This window comes from Mytilus edulis, chromosome 14 (genome assembly GCF_963676685.1).
Source record: "Mytilus edulis chromosome 14, xbMytEdul2.2, whole genome shotgun sequence".
NCBI classification, from domain to species: Eukaryota; Metazoa; Mollusca; class Bivalvia; order Mytilida; family Mytilidae; genus Mytilus; species Mytilus edulis.
This window is the reverse complement of record NC_092357.1, coordinates 45,849,215-45,872,201: the sequence shown is the minus strand read 5'-3', so window position 1 is coordinate 45,872,201 and position 22,987 is coordinate 45,849,215. Positions and strand designations below refer to the sequence as shown.

Here is a 22,987-nt window from a genome sequence, read left to right as displayed (position 1 = left end):
TTCGCCTCAATCAGGTTACAACAATTGCTTAAGTTGTAAGATTCCAAATATGTAAACCTCAACATTTACTGAAGAGGCATAATTGCTTTATGTTTAACGCATGCTGTGAAATTTGGATCTTTAAATTTTTACTCATAAAACATCTGATCTCCAAACGGAGCACGACTGGATGTGTTTCCTTCATAACATTCTCCTGTCAAGCACGCATACTAAACTCTCCGATTTAACACTTGATAAGATAAACACCACCAGAAGAAAGAGGAAATTTTATGTCAATTTACAGAACTTACAACTTTTCTGATCTAAAATAAAGGGAAGCGAATTGAAAATTAGATACAACGTATTGTATTGTTCGTGTTGATGAACTCTGAACTTTTGTTTTGTCGACAACTGCTGTCGTTCTTTTTTTTTGCAATGTTAGTATGATATATATATATCGTGTAATACAACATTTTCTTCAACGTTTGCTTTCTATTTCAAACGTAAGTTGGTACCCAACACCCTCACTCAAATTTATTTGGCTTGCTTAATTTTCATAAAACTTTGACCCTATGGAAAAAATATAAAAATTTCCAAAAATGTGTACCAACCATTTTATCAGAAAACATTACACTAGTTATAAAGTAGTTTGACAAACACTAATTTTGATCATTGTGAAGCTAAATATCCCTTTAATAACACAACGTAATTAAAACGTTTAGCTGAGTTTTCAGAGTTATCTCCCAGGAGTGTTAGGTACCCCCTTAATTGTAACTTTAAAAGAAAACTTGATAATGTATTCCTTTCATATCATACTTTTAGTAGTTAAACATATCATTACTAACTTCATTAAAATTATATTATTGTTGAAAATACTATCGTTGGTAAACTCTGGTCACAAATAAACTAACAATTCAATGTTCAGATATAAGTATGTCTAATTAACCAGGTCCTAAGAGACTGTATAACTACTTATTTAATTTCAATTAGTGAAATTATATAACATTAATAATATAACCATAGTATGTACTTGATACGTGTTGGCTTAACTTTTTCCTGATGATCACATGACATGAGGAAGTAAACAAAATAAATTATTTTTATATTTGTACGTTTATTTTGTTCCGGATCGGTGATTATTGGCTTATATAAGTTAAATGTATGTCCTACGTATATAAACCCCTAAAAACAGTGGAAATAAATAAATGTTTATTGCATTGAGGTAAGATTATTTTTTCAAAATATTATAAAATATTATGTGCTTTATATGATTTTTCTCAAACATATTGTCTACAGGTTATGTTGCCAATGAGATAACTGTTCTTAGCTATATCGATTACTATAATCAAGAATTGGTTTGTATGAGAGGTCCGAATAGAGCTTACGATATGGTTCGTAACCTGTATTGTTATCACCTCTCCGTTTGATCGTGTGTGGGTAGCTATTTGATGGTCAGTTTTATTACAGTTTTACATATTCAATCTAATACATACCACGATATGTAATTATCAAAGAAAAATTCTATATATATGTGCAAATAATCATAACCAAGTTCTTGTATGAAATTATTGTTTTGGAAAAAAGAATACAAACATGACGAAATGAGAATGAAAGAATGTTATAAATTGTTATACATTTCTATAAGCAGTGTACACCAGTATATGTAGATAATACGATCATGGACATGACATAAATTAAAATAAAATACCAAAAATATTTGTTCTCTTATTTGATATATTTTTTTGACACTTTCTTGACCTCAGATAGATCAACGAAACGATATATGACATGCCCTCTCAATCCTTTAAGACTCCTATTTTTCTAAATAATGTTAGAACTAAAACAAGACCTATAAACACCAATAATTTTTTTTTCTACTTCCTTTTTTATTCAATACAATGAGTCCTTTTATGAACATATATGTTTTTGTCGTTTCCAAATAGTTTTAGCAGACTGAACGTGTTGAAGGAAAGATTAATTTCGTTGGAACCGATAACTCACAAATTGCACCTTACTGTTACAAGAGCAGAACTTTAAGAGATTTCTTATTTAGAATTTGGTATCATCAAAGTTGCTAAATTCATGTTTTGGTAAAGAAAGCTACAAAATATTCACATACAAATTTATAAGGTGAAGTAGCAGGTGCACATTTTCATGTCCTGGACTTATGCTAGTTTGAATGAATGTCAGACTATTTTCAAGTAGTTGTTGATACATCAAGTGCGATACGAATAAAAAAAAAACATACAGCAAATAAGACGACGACTGAACACTTTATTTTTAATAAAATCAAATTTGACATATATGTCATAATAGACGCTGTCGTTAAAAAGATGCGCTAAATCTAGTTAGATAAAAAAAAAACAAGCTCCCACGGATATGACCGTCCGAATATGAACTATACCGGGTTTGTACATACATAAACGACGTGTTTTTCAACAGACTGTCGGTACTCCAATAGGAAAAAATTGTACCCCTCTACTTGCCGACTTGTTTCTTTATTATTATGAGGATGACATCATGCAGGAACTTCTTAGGAAGAAAGATAAGAAGTTAGCATTATCCTCTAACTCTACTTTCCGCTATAAAGATAATGTTCTTTCACTAAATAATTCAAAATTTGGTGACTATGTGGAACGCATCAAAGCATCATATCTTGACTTACATCTAGACATTGACAATGAGGGTCGGTTGAAAACAAAACTTTACGACAAAAGAGATGATTTCAGCTTTCCAATTGTGAACTTTCCATTTCTAAGTAGCAACATTCCAGCAGCATTGATATGAGGCAGGCATTACCTGTAAATGGGGACGAAGTCTGTATGAATTATTTTTTTGTAACTTAATTATTTGTAAAAAAAAACCGGAAATACCGTAACGTTTCCGATTTTGGTTCTGTTGTTAGGGATTTTAGTTGTGACGTTATTTAAATTATGACGTCATATGCAATGTAAACAAAGAAACGCTATCATTAGGTAACGTTTTTTTCATATCAAGGAATTATTAAAAATGAAATTGGTATTGCACGTTCCTTCCTATTTTATACTAGACTGATAAATATATATTTTACTCAAAGTTTCATACAAACGAGACCGGAAAAAGGAAGTATATTGTACATTTCTGCGCATGGTGTCGAACTACATCTTTTCATTTATCCCATTTGGTGCCAAAATTTTCTTATCCAAAATCTTTCCCGAGTAAGTCTATCCTCCATAGACCTTAAAAAATGGAATCTTTGAACCCTCTCCCACTTGAAACGATCCTTGTCTCGCTTGATGTTACCTCCCTCTATACTAACATCCCCATGACGATGGTATTGAAGCCTGTAGGGAAGTCTGGAACTCTCGTTATACCTTACATCCACCAACCGAATGTCTCATCCAGCTTCTAACTTTGGTATTACAATGCAATAGCTTCATATTCAATGGTGAACACTTTCTCCAAGTTAATTGAACAGCAATGGAAACAAAGATGGCCCCGTCTTATGCCAATATTTTTATTGGGAAATTAGAACAGGGAATTCTCAATTCTTCTCTCTATCAACCCCTTTCTTGGTTCCGATTTATTGACGATATTGACATGAAGTGGGATAATACTGAACAAGAACTAAATTTGTTTATTCAACATGCCAACGATGCCCATCCCTCAATAAAATTCACATATGAAATCTGACTCTAAGATCACATTTCTTGACACTACAACGAGATTGAGGGATGGAAACATATTTACAGATCTGTATTGCAAGCCCACAGACAAACATCAATATCTGTCTCCTTTGAGTTGTCACCCTAAACATTGGACCAAGAGCATTCCCTACAGCCAGGCCATACGAATAAAAAGGATTTGCTCCACCAACAATGTTGCCAAAAAAACGACTACAAGAACTTCGCGGTCACCTAGCAAATTTACCTGACGATATCTGGATATGGGTATTTAGTCGGATCTTAACACGTACTTGTGATTTGTTTAAAACCGGTTTTAACGAATAAATGTCGAAATGTTCAGAACTTAATTAAATCTGTTTTTGGATAAGATGGTGCAAGCATACGATTTTTATTGCGTCTTACACTTTGAGAAGCGAATAATCTTTAGCTACTTTATTTAAATATTGTGTAAAAACGTTAATTATGAGCTATGAAAGTCAAGTGGCTCAAGCATTTTACTGAGGAAGTTTTAAAAAATTGCAAAGAAATATTTAAACAGTGGGTTAGATTTCATTAGTCTTTACTATCTATAGATTAACAACTTTTGGTTATATTTATAATTTAGAATCATCATTGAAGGTGGAGCGCGATTGCACAGTTAATTAATTATATTGATGTTCCATTTGTATGCAAGAGTGACATTCCGTTGTATTATGTGCCAATTCGAAAAAGTTATGCGAGTATTGTCTCCCTTTAATAGGTTCATTATTTTATAATTAAGTGTAGGTTCTTGATATAAATTTGAATAGTTACAAAATGTATCAATTCAATATATTTCAGTTTTTGTTATTGGTGTATCAAAAACTTTGATGTACGAATATAATTTCGTAAATTTGAAACGTTTAAAATGATAACATACCAATATAAAGAACCGTTCATCATTTTTGAAAAAGACTATGATTGAAATTCGTATTATTTATCTTCCCTTCATGGTAGATTGATTGGGAAATGAACCAGAGTTATTTAAAGGTAATCACAGAGAGGAACTAGCAAGCAATTTTTAATTGTAGCTTATTTAACGTTAAAACAACTTTCCACTATAAACAAATGTTACTTTATCCAAATATAAGGACCTTGTTAGCTAAATCTACAAATTTTATAAGATATTATGAATTTTTATTACAATAGATTAATATGCTAGGTCACCTAAAACATCGGGGCTACAAAAGAAAAGACATTGATAAAGGTTTTTCTCGTGCTAACAACATCAGCGGAGATGAACTTTTACAATATAAAGTCAAAAAGGTCAACAGGAGGGTGCCTTTTGTATTGACTTACCATCCAAAATTTGACATCTTATCTCACCTTATCCGCGAAAGTTGGAAAGATATCGAAAAACATCCTAAACTATCCAAGATCTTTCCCGAGCCACCTGTACTGGCTTTCTGTAGGCCCAAAAGCCTTAAAGACTTGCTGGTGAGAGCTGAGTTATCCTCTCAAGCAGGCTCTTCGTCAGTGGGCTCTTGTAAGGGTTGTGGAAACAAACGATGTCTGACTTGCAAACAAATACTGATTACCCAGACATTTAACAGTCACTCCACTGGTACAGAATACACCATATTTTACAATGTTAATTGCAAGACTACAAATGTTGTGTATCTCCTACAGTGTAAATGTGGTAAACAGTATGTTGGCGAGTCAGAACAGCCGTTTCACAAACGAATGAACGGTCATCGTAGCGACTACCAATGCAATCCAGACCTCCCTCTTAGTCGACATTTGAGATCCCCTGGCCACACTAAGGCAGATCTCAATCGAATGACCATTACAATCATTGACCACAACTCTGCTTGGTCTAGGGAGGATAGACTTACTCGGGAAAGATTTTGATAAGAAAATTAACAACTTTGGCACCAAATAGGATAAATGAAAAGATGTAGTTCGACACTATGCAGTGCTTCACAGCTGGGTTATATTACTTATTATTACAGACTCTGTTTTTATTTCTTTACCTTACTCATTTCTAAAATAAATCTGTTGAATATAACAATTTAAATTGCTTAATTTTTTGAGGGATGTATAAGTACCAAGCCACGTTCAACTAGTTTACTTTAGTCAAAATTTATTATTATATTTTTAACGGCCGTTTGTTTTAAACATCGCAGACTCTAATGTAACTACACTACTGTTGTCAAATCTGAAATATTTACAAATTTAGACCGTTTAGTGCTGTTTATTTGGAATTCTTATTGACGCAATCTTTCTTGTAACATCATAATTGTCGACACCGTTAAAGCTTTAGAATTGTGCTAGTTCTTATCGCACATTATTATTTTTATTTAAAGCATATATTTGAACACTCTGATGTAATTAGTCATATAACCTATGTCGTGTTTAACAAATTTTTAGAATTGTGCAAGCGTCTTACCTGATGTTCGGTTTGACTTTTTTATTGCATAAATTTCAAGATTGTAACAGCTTAATCTAAGTAGACTGATAATTGATTCATTCAACATCACAATCATATATACCGATGAAGGATATCTGTTATCCGAAATATTTATAAATAATTACATTAAATTTTATAGTTCATTTTTATGTTATTGGTGTTGTTATGTACACTTTTTAGGCGTTTATATATATATATATATATCGTGTATTTACAGCATTGTCTTCAACGTTTGCTTTCTATTTCAAGTTTAAGGTGGTACCCAACACCTTCACTAAAATTTATTTCGACTGTTTAATTTTCATAAAATTTTGACAAATTATATACTTTGACCCTTTGACAAAAATATGAAAATTTCCAAAATTTTGAACCAACCATTTTATCAGAAAAATTACACTGGTTATATCGCAGTTTGACAAACACTAATTTTGATCATTGAGAAGCTTAATATTCCTTTAATAACACAACGTAGTTAACACGTTTAGCTGAGTTTACAGAGTTATCTCCCTGGAGTGTTAGGTACCACCTTTATTGTAACCTTAAAAGCAACTTGATAATGTATTCCTTTTATAGCATATTTTTTAATGTAGTTAAGCGTGTCATTACTAACTTCATTACAATTATATTATTGTTGAAAATACTATCGTTGGTAAACTCTGGTCACAAATAAACTGACAATTCAATGTTCAGATATAAGAATGTCTAATTAACCAGGTCTTAAGTTACTGTATAACTATTTCTTCAATTTTAATTAGTGAAATTAGAAAAAATTAAGAGTATGACCACAGTATGTACTTGATATGTGTTGGCTTAACTTCTCCTGTAGATCACATGACATGACGAAATAAACAAAATAAATTATTTTTATATTTGTACGTTTATTTTGTTCCTGATCGGTGTTGATTGGCTTACATAAATAAAGTATATGCCGTACGTATATAAACCCCCCAAAACAGTGGAAATAAATAAACGTTTATTGCATTGAGGTAAGACCATATTCTAAAAATGTTTTAAAATATTATGTGCTTGATATGATTTTCTCAAACATATTGTATACAGGTTATGTTGCTAATGTTCTTACCTATATCGAGTACTTCAATTAAGACGTGGTGTGTATGTGAGGTCCGAATAGAGCTTACCATATGGTTCGTAACCTGTATTGTTGACACCTCTCCGTTTGATCGTTTGTGGGTAGCTATTTGATGGTCAGTTTTATTACGGCTTTACATATTCAATCTAATACATACCACGATATGTAATTATCAAAGAAAAATTCTATGAATATGTGCGAATAATCATAACAAAGTTCTTGTATGAAATTATTGTTTTGGCCAAAAGAATACAAACATGACGAAATGAGAATGAAACTATGTTTTAAATTGTTATACATTTCTATAAGCAGTGTACACCAGCATATGTACCTAATACGAACACGGATATGACATAGATAGATAAACGAATCATAAAAATCATCATTACCTTTTATTCTAGATAAAAATTGAATATGACTTCCTTTTAGTGACTGTTACCTTTTATGATATTCATTTTTAACTTCCAATTAACAACTATGCGAGTACTATAAAAAAAACTTTAGCTGATTCGTTATCTAGTATTTACATTTCGATGTATTGATTCGTTACAGGTAGAGATTGCAAGCAGTATAACTATAATAAAGGTACATACAGAAATGAAGAATTAGATTTTAAATACAGTTGAAGGTAAGCATGGTAAGGGGGATTTAGTAATTTGTTATTTGTGATTTAATGTCAGAACTGATGATTATCCTCAGAGTTGTAAACACTGATTTGTTGATTTGCTAATGAGACAACTTGTTCCATTTAGAATGTAATGTTAAAAACCTCGAGCGTCTGTTTTCCGTGGAATAACCTTTTAAGGTTTCGTAGATCAGTTAAAACTAGGTTTAATTCTGCCTTTCTGCAATATATTTTGTTTTGTCGAGTGAAATCGTATGTCTATAAGAACTGTTATAGAAATGTGCTTAGGCACTAGAAACACGATAAACCAGATAAAAATCACCAGTTGAATAAGAAAATGCCTATATCAAGTCAGAAATATGAGGGTTGGTTTTCGTTCGTTTTAATTATTTGATTGACAAATGTCTTGTAAATGCATTAGGAATAAGTGGGCACGCCTCTCATCCCACATACAAAGCATCATTTGACAAGGATCAGATTTCCAGCTCATCTGCATGTTCGACGATATAATTATCAGTTATACTGACAAAGATTATTTCCGCAATGAAAGAGGATTTCATGAATATTGAAAACTGTAAACTCGCGTAGTGGTATAAACAATATGTGAATTTTAAATTACCCTTAAAGAGCTTCTTAATAAATAAAAATCTCGATATTTCTCTGACATTATTAATATCAAAATTTTAACGTGTCAATCCTTTATACCTCCATACCCCATATGTAATTGAAAAATCGTCTAAAAGACATAATGTATATCAACAATGGTTTTCAACATAAAAATGGTACCGCACGTCATACATGTATTTCTTTTGGATACCATACGGTACATACGGTATATTTTGTTAAAAGTAAAAAAAAAAAAAGCTTTACAGAAGCACAAGTGACCAGTATGTGGGAGTTTCTGAGGGACATTTGGAGGTAAAATTTGGCACCAAATTTTCGTCATTTCTATGGGAGTGAACAGTGCAGCAGCAACTTTTCATATATTCATAAGAGTCGAAGTTCCTTCAGAAATATGTAAAAAAACAAGATCAAAGAAGATAATTTAATTTCACTTTCATATGTACTATACTTTTCATTAACACTAGTCTATAGACAGTTCTGATTAGGTTATATTAATATATTCCCCAGAACATGCAGAACTAGAAATTAAAAGAACAGGAGAAACGTCCTCCTCTGCATTATTGTTAGACCTTTACCTCGAATTTTACATGAGCGGTCATTTCACATGTCTCTGAATCTATGACAAACTATCGGTTTTTAATTTTTAAATTATAAGTTTTTCCTACCTTAATAGCAATATACCAACTTCTCCTGTATATGGGATATACATTTCTCTACTCATTCGATATTCAAGAGTTTGCATATGCTCCTTGGACTTTATAAACAGTCACCAGTGTCTTAGCAGAAGGTTGACAAAGTCTTTGTCTCAAATAAAAAAAAAATCAAGGTTTAGCCACACACACGTAAAAGAGAATTGGTAAGGTTCAAAAGAAAAACATTTTAAAACTGTTTCAGGTCATCCATTTCAGTAAAGAAAATTTGACTATTTTTCGACAGCCAAAAATCTCAAATGCTGCATGTAACTTACTACGACATACATTCCAAGTGAAAACAAATTAATTAAACGTTTTATAAAAACTAAATCAAAATTATACTACATGGGAGTCTTTCGGGTACTCCCACTCAGGGGCACCAACAGGTTATATTTATATACAAATCCTTGATTGTTCTTAGTTCAGTTTATCAATAATACAAATGAGTATATAACAGCAAAATAAAATGTTTATTAAATTGGTGCCGAATGTATCTATAAACAATTCAGGAGAATTTTTTACTGTTGAGATAGAGTCAAGACATCTTTAAGACCTCCAGAACGTGTCAATATATGTGACCAGCCACGACATATCCAGGCTTATGGAGGTAGAACGTCATTGTGAGAAACACGCCGTTAACTATATGTGACTAGCCATTTCCAGTCTTAGGAGGGTACATTGTCTAAAATTTGATTTTTGTATATTTATCTAGAATATTCCGAAACAAAACTCTCTGTCATGTTATTATGACATATTTGTTGTAATAGCAATGAAACGAGACATTTCGAATACCGGTATGAAAATGAGACTGTTCTATGACGACTTTTACTTATTGAAGGCACTAATTTATAATACACAAAATTGTTCTATTTATTGGCTCTTAGTGATGTTTAATAGCGTTTTTGAATAAAATTTCAAAGACTTAAATTTACTACAATGCAAACAATTCTTATCTCTATTTTAGAACATGTAATTTAAACTTGTTGAAATAAAATTAGTTTAAAATTTGTCAAAGTAAGCTTTAAGAATTTCTTTTTTTAATTTAGATTTATTATGCATGTCTCTAAACATAGTATGCGACGCGTAACAGTTTGTAAGTAAGTGTTCTCATATATTAATTTGGTACGGTGCATTTATTATAAATATATTTCAGTCTTCATTTATGAAAGAAAAACTATAGAGCAGAGCATTATTTGTTTGTTTGTAGCTCTATTTTAGAACATGTAATTTAAACTTGTTGAAATAAAATTAGTTTAAAATTTGTCAAAGTAAACTTTAAGAATTCCTTTTTTTAATTTAAATTTATTATGTAAAAGATGTCTCTATACATAGTATGCGACGCGTAACAGTTTATAAGTAGGTGTTCTCTTATATTCATTTTACGGTACATTTATTATGGATATATTTCAGACTTCATTTATGAAAGGAAATCTATAGAGCAGAAATTTGATTTTTTTTTTCAGTTTAAAATGTAGATTCAAATATTTTTCACTTCAAACGATAAAGTAAAACTTCTTAAAAACTAATGTATGATGTATAGTTCGGCGTCCGCAAAAGAGAAGCAAAGGAAAGTGTTTATCTCTTCTTCACAAATACGTATTTCGTTGAATCTCGATATTTATCATGTTTATACTTTTTCTAACAATGACCTTCTACCTCCATAAGCCTGCAAATGTCATGGCGGGTCACATATATTCAAACAGCTTTAAGACTGTCAGGAATGTGTGAAGACATATTCAGGCATTATTAAGAATGTCAAGAATATGTCAAACAAATCGAGATAATTTAAGACAATCAAGAATTGTTGGATACTATTTAAGAAACTTATCAGATAATACAGAAAAGGTTTAGAAATGTTAAGACAAGGGTACTACTGTCAAGACACTTGTCAAGAAAAAAACAAGAACCTTATTAAACAAATTCATACTATGTTAAGAATATTAAAAATAATTCAGACAAAGAATGCCCCGTCAAAATTCATGCAAGTTCAGACAAAAACTGTTTTTTCAGACTTTTTGACATTTGTAGTGATGTTAACATTGTGTCCGCTTTTGGATCGCAATGCGTGTTACGATCTCAAGAATGTCTACGCTGATGTTCAGCATTTGTTTTCCGTTATAACGAAACTTCAGTAAACTGCTATATAAATGGATCTAGCTATATAAACACGATAACAAAGATTGAACCCACCAGTTTAATATTAGGGATGTTTTTCATTCGTTTTATTTTATTGGTTGATAACATCGAATGTTTGATTTTGTCATGTGTTATGAACTTCCTTCTATGTAAATTTACGTTTTACTTTTATTTCAACGACGTCTTTTAAGATCAATAACACAACAAATAACCATAGTCATTAAATCTGTTTATGTTCTTCCTTTTCGATACTGATTGGATATGTTTTAAGTAGTTTATATTCACATAAGATTATATGGCAAACACAAAGAACTATAAAATACAATTGTTAAGTGCATCTGTTTTAAAAACCTTTATTATGATTCGCAGATGTCATTGTTTATTTTCGCGTCTATAGTGTAACCAGATTTATGTTCGTATCCTAACGTGTTGTTCGTTTCATATCAGGTTTGATAATCAAAATTCAATTGCGACGTAAATGTTCTTGCTTCCCTCTGAAAACACATTTTGGAGTCACGATAAAAGGCGACCGTGCACAATTCCCACACATATACATGCATAGAAAATTTTATTTTGTAGATTATTCAAAATGAAAAACGCATAGAGAAATAAATCAGACACAGTTGTAACTGTCGTATCTCTAGTGTTGTGATATTTTTTCTTTTAACCTGAAAGTCAAAATTAATAAAACAAGAATGTGTCCCTAGTACATGAATACCTCAATCGCACTATCATTTCTATTTTTATTGGACTATCAAAATGGGGTCAACATTCTAATTACATTTAGAACAAACGTATTATGGGGCACATTTGTACTAAGTTTCATTGGACTTCTACTTCCTGATAAATTATAACGATAAAAAATATTAACCTGAAGCGGGAAAGACGGACGGACGAACACACGAACGTACGAACGGACACGCACACTAGAAAACATAAAGCCCATAATTGAGGCATACAAACATTGTAGTCATCGCCTTTAAAATATCAAAATCTAAATTCCTCTAGCAAAATAATATAGCATCACACGGTAACTCAATAAAGTGGTGTAAAGACTGAATGTATTTTATTCATATAGTAAAATGAATTGGATAATGTAATTGACATGGAACTTAAAAGTTTACAGTATTACTCAACAAATTATGCATATCCCGTCTTTGTTGTTGTAATATAATACAATTGTAAGTTGTGTGTGTCTTTTATAGAAATCATGACATTGAAAATGTCGGCTGAAGTTATTGTCATCATGTTTTTGGTATCAGTCCAAATCTGCCAAGGAAAAATCTCAGTGACATGTAAGTTTATAGATATTGAACTCACTGGTTATTTGTAAATATTTTATATTCAACTCAATATGATTCAATGTATCTTCAGATCTCTTACAGATTCAACACTGATAGTATGATAAGACGATTATATTGATTGTTTATGTTTTAATGCCACATTTAAGCACTGCATTTAAACACTTTCGTTGCGGCCATTTTTTCATTGGTAGAGGAAGCCAGAGTGCCCAGTGAAAACAATCGACCTTCGATAGGAAAACTGACAATCCGTGTCAATTAGGATTGGAGTCGAGTGCACCCAAAAAGTGGGGGCTGAACTCACAATAATTTGTTTCTAACTACATTTACGAAAAGTACCTTAAATTATTTATTTTATAGAACGAAACTACCACTTTGAATTGATTTGTTTTCCCTTCTTTAAGATTTGCCGTTGTTTGATCAAAACCTGTATATTATTTTAATAAACCTTTTTTATTTGTTTTTATCTTTTATTAGATTCATTTCCAACTGATTCGTGTGTCAGTGATCCATATCTTGTTGACGGAAATACCATGGTTTACATGAAGTTTGAAGGGGATTTCGGCAGCCAGGAATGTAGACAAATGTCATTCACATTTCCAAAATCTGTCTTTTATTCATATAAATTGTGCGTGACGGAGCTATACTATAGTAGCCTAAAATGTCAGAGTAAAATTTGGTCTTGGGTTAACTACGACTACGACTACGACAATGCTGCTTATAATGAGGAACAGGTAATTTATAATGTGTATTGTGCTGGGTACGAAAAATGAAGAAGATTAAACAACAAAACAATTAATGCTTTTCAAAACGTTTATTTGATTGTATTGTTTTATTTCTCTGATACATTTAATGTATGTTAAACATATACTGTATATTTGCTATGTAAATATTTGTTTAAAATATGAAATGAAAGCAATCTTTAGTGGTTACGCGACCATCATTTTTTGAAAAGCCTAAAACAAATAATGAAAATCTGAATAAAAAACAATAATAATCTGTTAAAGAATCTGATCTATTTAGAGGAGACCTTTACAAATATCCCAAAAAGATTTACAAATGGTTAAAACACACTGAGCCATGGTTCCGTGTTGAATGCCATACTTTGACCTATAATGGTTTACCTATACAAATTGTGACTTTGATGGAGAGTTGTCTCACTACCACTCATACCATCTTTATATCTATAGAACGAAAAATAAGATGATACTTTATGTTATAAGAGAGGTTAAAAGTACGAAGAGGAATTCAAACTCTTAAGGTAGCACAATACAAAGATATTTCATCCTCAATCAGACCCCTTTAAACTGATGTAATTCCACTCATCCTTCTTTAAATTTTATAAATTAGGTACCAAAAGAAAGAAGAAGGATTGATCTTTTAAATTGTGATAATTTCATTATCACATAATTATTACATAGTACTAAATTGTTATGTAATTAGTTGCAATTTTGAGATGTACATACATTTTGTACTTGAATGAATTCAGCTTCTTTGTTATTCATAGCATCCCAACATATTTTATAGATTATTGCACAACACAGTTTGACCTCCAAAACCGTGTCTCATTTATGAAATATAAAAAAAAGATTAAATGAATTACATCAGTTTAAAGTCGTCTGATTCGGAGTGAAAAAAATCTTTGTATTGTGCCACGTCCAATCGAAAAAGAAACTGACGACGTCATATCTTAAAAAGAACAACATAAATTGGGTTACAGCAGGTTACATTGTGTGTCATAAGTTCAATCAATATCAAACAAACAACTATTTCAGCAAAGAATAACAAAATGACTTATAGACATTGCTCATAGGCATTCATGAAGGACAAAAATACATTTATAGGCAACAGATGTATACCGTTGTTAAATAGTCATATATCGATTGCTAGAAAAAAATACGGGCTACAAACTAAAATCGAGGGTAAAACATAAACTATAAGCAATAAGACGAAAACAAAGAAACTACAGGAACATATAAATGCATCAAAATGAATACCACCAAAAATAGAATCGAACAATTTGATGAAAACTGCCATTTTCCTGACTTGGAACAAAATTGTAGGTTTTGCTTTTTGTTGTAATAAGTTGATTGTCCTCAATTAATATACTGCCTATAATATATTTTGTTTTCTTTCAAGATATCGGGAGAAGGCTGCTCAAGAAATTCGTATGATTCAAACACAATGTTCTCACGGTGTTTATACGGTTCTCAACTTCAAATTTCATTTAAGTTGAGAAAATTAGAGAAAGTGGTCCAAGACAATGTAAATGACACTTTTAAGTTTCAAATTGAAACAAAATGGGATTACAATTGTGAGTAATTTGATAGCTGTAACTCTAATTATCTATGGAATATTTTAAACTATACATCATTGATACAATGAAACATGCACATACATGACATCAATATATATATATTGCCCAACTGCAGAAGTGATTTTTTTCTAACGCTTGATAACTATACGGAAATTAAATGAAGTCACAGTGACTGCAGATGATGTGCTTCTACTTCTACAACCGATACTACAACAAATACCACTACTACTACTACTTCTACTACTACTACTACTACTACTACTACTACTACTACTACTACTACTACTACGACTACTACTACTACTACTTCTTCTTCTTCTCTCCCTCTACTTCACAATAACAAAAGACATAATCAATTAAATTGAACACATTCAGATGCACACATTGTTTTAAAATGAAAATATTTCAATTAAACTGCACAATGCGAAAATGACACAAGATATTATACGAGACACTATAAATGACTACTGTAGACAAGTTAAGCACATCTTTGTTCATCAAAACATGTCAATTGAACTATACAATGATTAAAAACAAATCTTCATTCAAATCAGAAAACCTATTACAGACATTTCTTTTAATGTAATTTTAAATTCCAATTGAAATCGGAGAAAATCAGGAAAAATGTTGACTACGTCACGACCACATGATAAAATTATGTTATAAGCTGAAAGACGAAACACTGTCAGCCAATCAGAAGACGTGTTTCATCAAATTATTGATTGTTCAAATTTATTCATATTATATGATATACACCTCATTTAGATGACATGATTGGTGTTCTTACCGGTGGCATTGTAGGACTGTGTATTTTCACTGGAATAGGAATTTGTTTGTGTATCAATTGTCGCCGTAGAAAACGAGTAACAGGAAGATACTGTGGCACATGTCCCACATATATACACAGTTGCTGGAGTAAGTTTTGTTATCTGTCTTGATCTTTTATGGTTCAAATAAACGATAAACCCACATTATTTTATAAATTGATGCAATTTTACTAAGAAGAAAACGAATTTGCTCTTTCGGGTGTTTATCTCTCACACGAGCTGTATGAATTTAATTACAGTTAACTACATGTAGGTTTACAGTCACACATAATAATGCCACGAATATACAGTTTCACAGATCGCATTTTGTATCATCTGTACAACTATACAATATATGAAACGTTGATAATAGAATAGAAGACAACTAGTGTAGGAGACCGAATGTCGGAATATAGTTAATATAGGCCATTTAACATGTTTAACGAATTAAATAAAGAAGGAATATGGTTATTACTAAAATGTACCGGTTTTAATAGACTTAAATTATAAAATTTACTTGTAACCGTTGTATATTATTAGTTGGTTGCACAAGTTTGTTGCAGTGCTGTCGTCTCCTTCAAAAACGCATCATCGTGCACTTTATCGAAGACTGAAACTGCTGAATCTAAATTGCATTAATGCGCTAAGAAAATAAGTTACACTATTACTTTCCCCTTTACATGTGATTGCTCTTATAAATAATACCATATACGTAGCAAAATATTTCGCAGGTTTAAAAAACAAAACAAAAAACAATTGTATAAGAAATTGGAACTGCAATAGAAAATGCCTCAATCGCAAAGTTATTGAACGCAAATACATCGCACATTGAAAAGCGTAGTACATTGTGCTGTGATGATACGAAATTACCTAGAATCAAATGTATTGTAATAAAGAAAATAGTTGACAATTATGAATGTCTACAGTAGTCTGGCATTCATAATTGTTATTTGATTTTGCCATGTGATTATGGACTTTCCGAATTGATTTTCCTCTAAGTTCAGTATTTTTGTGATTTTACTTTTTTTTCAATTTCTTTAAATTGTAGGCTAAAACTGAAAACGATTGAATTATCGTCATAAACTTATAATTCGAACATAATTTCAGAGTTCATGAAAGAAGGGTTAGCACAAGGCATCTCAGGAGAATTGTCTGCAGCTGGTATATTGTTATGTTCCTGTGTAATTTGTAGACGACAAAATTGTAAACAACAGGAACAAGATCAATGTGAAAAAGGTACACAGCTCTTTAATGGTGTAATATTCTTTACAGACACATATGAGTCCAAAGTGTAAGGGAAATTTACACCACTGAATTACCATACGGGTTATACAAATAATAATTATTAATATGGGGGAAATAGGTTTTTATGATGTGACAAACACAACTGTTACAAAGACAATTTTCTAATAGAGAGACTTACAAAAGAGTTGGATTTGTTCAACAATATTGATTTTTAGTTTATAAATAGTAAGGCCTCGATTATCTCTAATAACAGCAAGTAATGTAAGTAATACGCAAAAAAATGTAATGTTATTATAAGATATCAGAATTTTGTATTACGAACTGTTGTTCTCTTTCATCTTTTCCACCAATTTTAACAGTCGTATACTGTGGATTCATAAATATTCGTTGGAAACCGATTTTCGTGAGTTTCGTGGGTGCAGATGAAAACAAAAAGAAATATGAAACGAATGGCAAAATTTCTATAGGTTTTGTGTTCAGAGATTGACAAAACCATGCAGTCAAATACCCACGAAACTGCAAGTTTTCCTCATTCAACAAAAATTAATACCCACAAAAATAAATGAAATCACTGTATCACCAAACGGAGACTTATGTAGTAGACTTACATACTGCGAAATATAGAAAACACATACAAAAGAAAGCTAAAACCGTCTAAAAGTGATAAAGTAATTGGAATGTATTGTAATTTAAAAAATACTTACAATAAGAACACGATCAAATGCAGATTTCACAATACAAGACAATTTATTGTCAAAGATATTCTGTTCTGTAATACTGCGCGTACAAACGGGAATTAGGTGATCTTAATTGATGAAGTCCTTTTCTCATCCCAAATCGTAACTCATTCAACATAAACAACATTTTTGTATCTACTTCCATATCAGATGTATTGCAGTTAACTGGTTAGTTTAATTCATTCCAAAATTGCATCCATGACAATACACAACAATCGTTAATAAACAAATTATTGATTCATGTTATATTAATAGTTGTTAAGTTCTCTTTTTTTTTTCTTTATAGTTACCATTGAAACTGTTGACACCTCAACTGATTCAGAGACCAAATGGGAAACCGTCACGGGCTTTAAAGATCAAGACACAGCTCCATTGTGTGACAGTTAAAACGGCAGATATTTTAGGATAATGAAAAAAAAACATGCTTAGATAGGAAATAAATAATTATAGCTCTGTATTTTATATATATTTTATAAACAGTACAATGCACCTCTATCAACATTTTAGAAATTTGAATTGATTTACGATAATTAATGTGGCCAAGTGTTTTTTTTTTATTGTTGATCAAACTGTGTTTGAATAATAATATGTATACCTTATATAGTATGTAAGAAGAAAACTGTACAGTATACCAAGGACGAAATTTATTTCGAATATACAATTTAAACGACATTCTCATGTTGCTTGATTTACCTTCGAGGTGAAGAGAAAGGAATTCTACTTAACTGTTACAAATATATTACACGCTTTTCAATCAATTGGGATAAATTATACTTTACTTAGTTGGGCACTAGTTAACTGTTTGGACTTACATGACATAACCATCGATGAAATCTTCTGTAGATACAACATGCCTCGCGTATACAATTTTAGCTCTAGTGAAAAATGAAATTTAGTTTATTTGATAGTGTTTTCATCATGTCCATTAATCAACATCCATTATTCATGAAAGGGAAACAGAACTTTTGAATATTGTTTCAAACAGGAAATGAATATTTTACATGCAGGAGTAATAGAGTGCTACTAAAACATACATATAAATAAGGAGTTAACAATTTGAAACTGAAATCATCCTTTTTGTCGTAATTTTGTGTTCTCCACTGACCCTCATTGTTCCTTTTTAGATGAAAGTCAAGATACGAGGCAAAATCAATTGAATCTATAATATCATTTAAATCAATTTGGAATTTATAAAAGCGTTTAACATATTCACGAACATTGATTTATTAAATGGCAGAACATCATACATAAAAAGGAATGTGGTGTTAAAACATACATATGTTAGACCGTGTTCACATTGACCTTAATTCGGTTTTGTATTAGTGTAACTCACACGTAAACTAAACACAATTAAATTCCCATTGATAAAACTCAATGTTTACATGAAGTTTAAATAATGTTTTGTCTACACACAGTCGATAGTCAATGTAGGCCTTCTGTAGGTTAAGTGTATACAAAACTAGGCATATCGGACATTAGTTTTATCGTGTATATATTTAAGGAGGAAACTATTTTTGAAAAAAATGATATTTTTAACATTTATTAATAAATTCCTTTTCATAAATTGTTGTCTAAAACTTATGTTTATTTATTTAAGAAATAATAACTTATTTTATTAACCCCTGATCAAGACTCAAAGCAGCATCATTGCCGAACCCAGAAGGCAGCAACCATTTGATTTTCGGGGATGGAGGCTGCCACTATATGTAAGCTAAAATTGAAGGAAAAAATTGTTTTCGACTTGTCACCAAAATGTGTCCTAAAAAAATCTATAGCACCCCATCAACCCCACCCCCCTCCCCCGAAAATTAAATAGTTGCTGCCTAATTTATTTGCAAAAGGTCTTCCAGAATCGACTTGACGTACACAGAAATATTCGCCACTGGTATTTACTCAAACAACGATTCACGCATAAATGCATTAGTAAAAAAATGTGTGAGGTAAATGTTTGTCTAGTATGTCAGATCCTTTAAACTACTGCTAAATACTCCATGGAGAAGACATACCTCTGAAACAAACAGAAAAGATAAAAATGCAGTGATCCTTAATATCTCAGTTCTTTTTTTCCGTCTGTAAGCACGCTGGTACAACCTACGTTTTCTAATTCGTAATCGCTACATCTTTAGTATATTTAAACTACTGCAAATCATCAAAATGGCTTTCACAAAGAAGCAACCACTTTACTTCAAAAAAGGGGATGGGAGGGGGGGGGGGGGGGGGGGTATCAGTTTTAATCTGAGTCAGATTTTTTTTTCGCGCAACGTTATTATTGGTATCTATGTAGGCCTACATATGATTGCTTGCTAATATACTTTACTAGTTTTTTGTAGTTCGTAATACAATACAATATAAAAAAGAAGATGTGGTATGATTGCCAAAGAAACAACTCTCCAAAAGAGAGAAATAACATATAAAATGAACTGCTAAAGATGACACCATACGGACTTCAACCATGAGCAAAGCCCATACCACAAAGTTAATAAACGTCACGTTCTCTTCTGTTTTGAGATCCTATATCAAACTATCAATAACATTGATTAAAAAGATATTTTGTTTTGTTAGTTGATTTTCAAAATTCAAATTCGATGTTCGGTTTATGTCCATATGTTCTTCATCTTAACTTATTGGATAGTTTGAAGAGTTTAAAATTATGTCCACGCTGTGCATAAAATAGACACATTAATATTTATAAAGTCACAATATGTTTAAAACATTCTTAAGTCACGGATGTTGGTGAACCTACTTTTAAAAGCCCATCAATAACTTTGCAAATGAGGATGTTTCGTCTTAAATTATATCGCTGTATGGTATTATAAAATAGGATTAAATCCCCTTTCAAGTGTTTGATGTTTCAACATACATTGTCAGAGATCAGTATCTCTAACAAGAATAGAAATTTCCATTCGCATTATTGACATTTTCAGTCTCCTCACAAAAACAAGGAGATAATAAACGTTACAGTAAATAAATATCAAAGGTTCCAGGATTATAATTTAGTACACCAGACGCGCGTTTCGTCTACATAAGACTCATCAGTGATGCTCATATCAAAATATGCATAAAGCCAAAACAAGTACAAATTTGAAGAGCATTGGGGATCCAAAATTCCAAAAAGTTGTGCCAAATACGGCTAAGGTAATTTATGCCTGGGATAAGAAAATCCTTAGTTTTTCGAAACTAGTTTTACAAAATACACGATATTTTGATGTGGTCTGTTATATCTTGTCGTTTGTAAAAAAAAGACCAAAATATTTGGCTCTGTAAATGTTCTGCATTACTTACCTGTATAGGTGTGTACTTATACTTAAACAAAATAATAAATGTGTTATTTTATCTTCTCTCTGAAAAGCATATGACCTGACGAACTAAACAACATAAATCCTTTTTATAATTGTAGGGTTATTTAGTTCCTGATGGGTGTTGATTGGCTTATTCAAATACAGCGTATGTCCTCCATTTATAAACTAATAAAAAACACATAAGTAAACAAATATTTATTGCATTGAGGTAAGATCATTTTCTCAAAATATCATAAAATAGAACGTGCTTCTTGTGATGTGTGTGTACAGTTTCTGTTCTGTGTGCTAATGCTCTTAATTGTACCAAATTTTGCATTTAAAAATGGCTTTTAGTTTTTGGTATAATTAGAGCTTGCAACATACTATAGATTTTTATCAACACCGATGAAAATTTCGTACCCATTATTGTGTACATCGTTTTCGTTTGATCTTACACCGAAAGCTGTTTTTCGGACAGTTGTAATGCAAATTTTCAAGTTTGTGCTGCCATGGTTAATCAATGTTCTTTAGAATAAGGAAAATAGAATAAATGTGCGAAATACACTTATTTATTTATTTTTCCGCTGCTCAGTTTCAGATAAAAACTGTTTAAATTAATAGGGATTTAATTGAGGATTCAAAAAAGCAAACAAAAAAATATAGGGTCAATGTTTAAAAAAAGGAGATGTGGTGTGATTGCCAACGAAACAACTGTCCATAAAAAACCAGAGTGACACAGACATTTTAACAAGTATAGGTCACCGTGCGGCCTTCAACAATGAACAAAGCCCATACCGCATAGTCAGCTATAAAAGGCCTGGATAAGACAATGTAAAACAATTCAAACAAGAAAACTAACGGCCTTATTTAGATAAAAAAAAAAATGAACGAAAAAAAAAAATGTAACACATAAACAAACGGCAATCACTGAATGACAGGCTCCTGACTTGGGACAGGGACATATAAATAATGTGGCGGGGTTAAACATGTTAGCGGGATCCCACCCCTCCCCCTTACCTGGGACAGTGGTATAACATTACAACATAAGAACTATAAAACTCAGTTGAAAAGGGCTTAACTCATCAGATGGACAAAAATACAAGTGGACGTGCCGGGTAATTAAACATCCCGACACAAAAAGACAATGTGCCAGTTTTCGAGATATAAGCCATTTGAATTTTGGCGGGAAAATGTTCTCACTTGATCTTTCATTGCTTTATCATTGACCAGTTAAAGTTCTCAAATACTATTAAAAAATAAAGAAATTTTATGAGACTTTCAAAACTGGCTTATAATTATACATGTAAAAGATTTATAAAAAGAAAATAGGGGTCCATGGGCAAATTTCTTTTCAAATGGATAAAACCAGAGGATTACGAAAATCTGACAAAATTCTCAAAACATGACAAGCAAACATAAAACTTTATTTTATAACATATAACAAATTTATTTCTAAAGAAGTAAATGAAAAAATCATCATTTAATGAATTTATGTAAGAAATAAATCTTAAATTGGGTTCACAAACATCCGTGGGGTTTAAAGACAATTCGGATGCTAGAAGAATATTTAAACTAAATTCTTCCAAATGCTGGATTTAAATTAATATGTATTGCATGTATTTTTTTAATGCCACTTAAGTTACTTTTATTTTTTTGAAAGGGGGAAACAATGAAAAGGGACATTTAGAACCCATCAGTCGAAAAAAAGACTCCACCATGGTAAAAATTGAAATGACGAAATTACAAATAAAACTCCACAGAGAAACTGACCCCGTTTACAATACAAAATTGAAGCGATCTTTATTTGAATCGATCTTAAAAAGACCAGTTCGCGTTTACATATGCACAAACAAGACCGATCGAGATCGATCTTTTTTGGTATAATGCGTTTACACTGCAACTTAAATCAAACCGGTCTATGTTTTTAAAACCACCATTTAGTCCGTAATAGTTATCCCACGAGGAAGCGGTGAGTCAGTGTAAGATCAACCCCTCCCCTTTGTAGGCCGGATGCCAGAGGGTGATATAACACTGACACACCAAGTCTGAATGGGATAACTATTT

At 31.5% G+C, this 22,987-nt stretch overlaps 1 protein-coding gene across 3 annotated transcripts; it reads left to right on the top strand.

Moving 5' to 3' along the window:
* The first annotated feature begins 1,169 nt into the window (after positions 1-1,169).
* On the top strand, positions 1,170-19,209 carry LOC139502895 (uncharacterized). 3 transcript variants are annotated; one of them, XM_071292564.1, is made up of 8 exons: positions 1,170-1,201; positions 7,715-7,790; positions 12,445-12,534; positions 13,018-13,274; positions 14,680-14,854; positions 15,623-15,772; positions 16,771-16,899; positions 17,932-19,209. In XM_071292564.1, the coding sequence occupies exons 3-8, from the start codon at positions 12,450-12,452 to the stop codon at positions 18,030-18,032; spliced, it is 897 nt and encodes a 298-aa protein (XP_071148665.1). In that variant the 5' UTR covers positions 1,170-1,201; positions 7,715-7,790; positions 12,445-12,449; the 3' UTR covers positions 18,033-19,209. The 3 variants fall into 3 exon arrangements, with proteins under 3 accessions (XP_071148665.1, XP_071148666.1, XP_071148664.1); XM_071292565.1 differs by lacking the exon at positions 1,170-1,201 and adding an exon at positions 6,944-7,079 and having other exon boundaries at positions 7,732-7,790; XM_071292563.1 differs by lacking the exon at positions 1,170-1,201 and adding an exon at positions 6,965-7,058.
* The last annotated feature ends 3,778 nt before the right edge of the window (positions 19,210-22,987 follow it).

What these genes read in the sequence shown, in the direction of transcription:
- LOC139502895 (XM_071292564.1), top strand. Translation starts at nt 12,450, where the DNA reads ATGACATTGAAAATGTCGGCTGAAGTTATTGTCATCATGTTTTTGGTA. An exon ending in AACAAAATGGGATTACAATT is followed by an intron (nt 14,855 to 15,622) that starts GTGAGTAATTTG and finishes CACCTCATTTAG; the next exon opens with ATGACATGATTGGTGTTCTT. An exon ending in ACAAGATCAATGTGAAAAAG is followed by an intron (nt 16,900 to 17,931) that starts GTACACAGCTCT and finishes TTTTCTTTATAG; the next exon opens with TTACCATTGAAACTGTTGAC.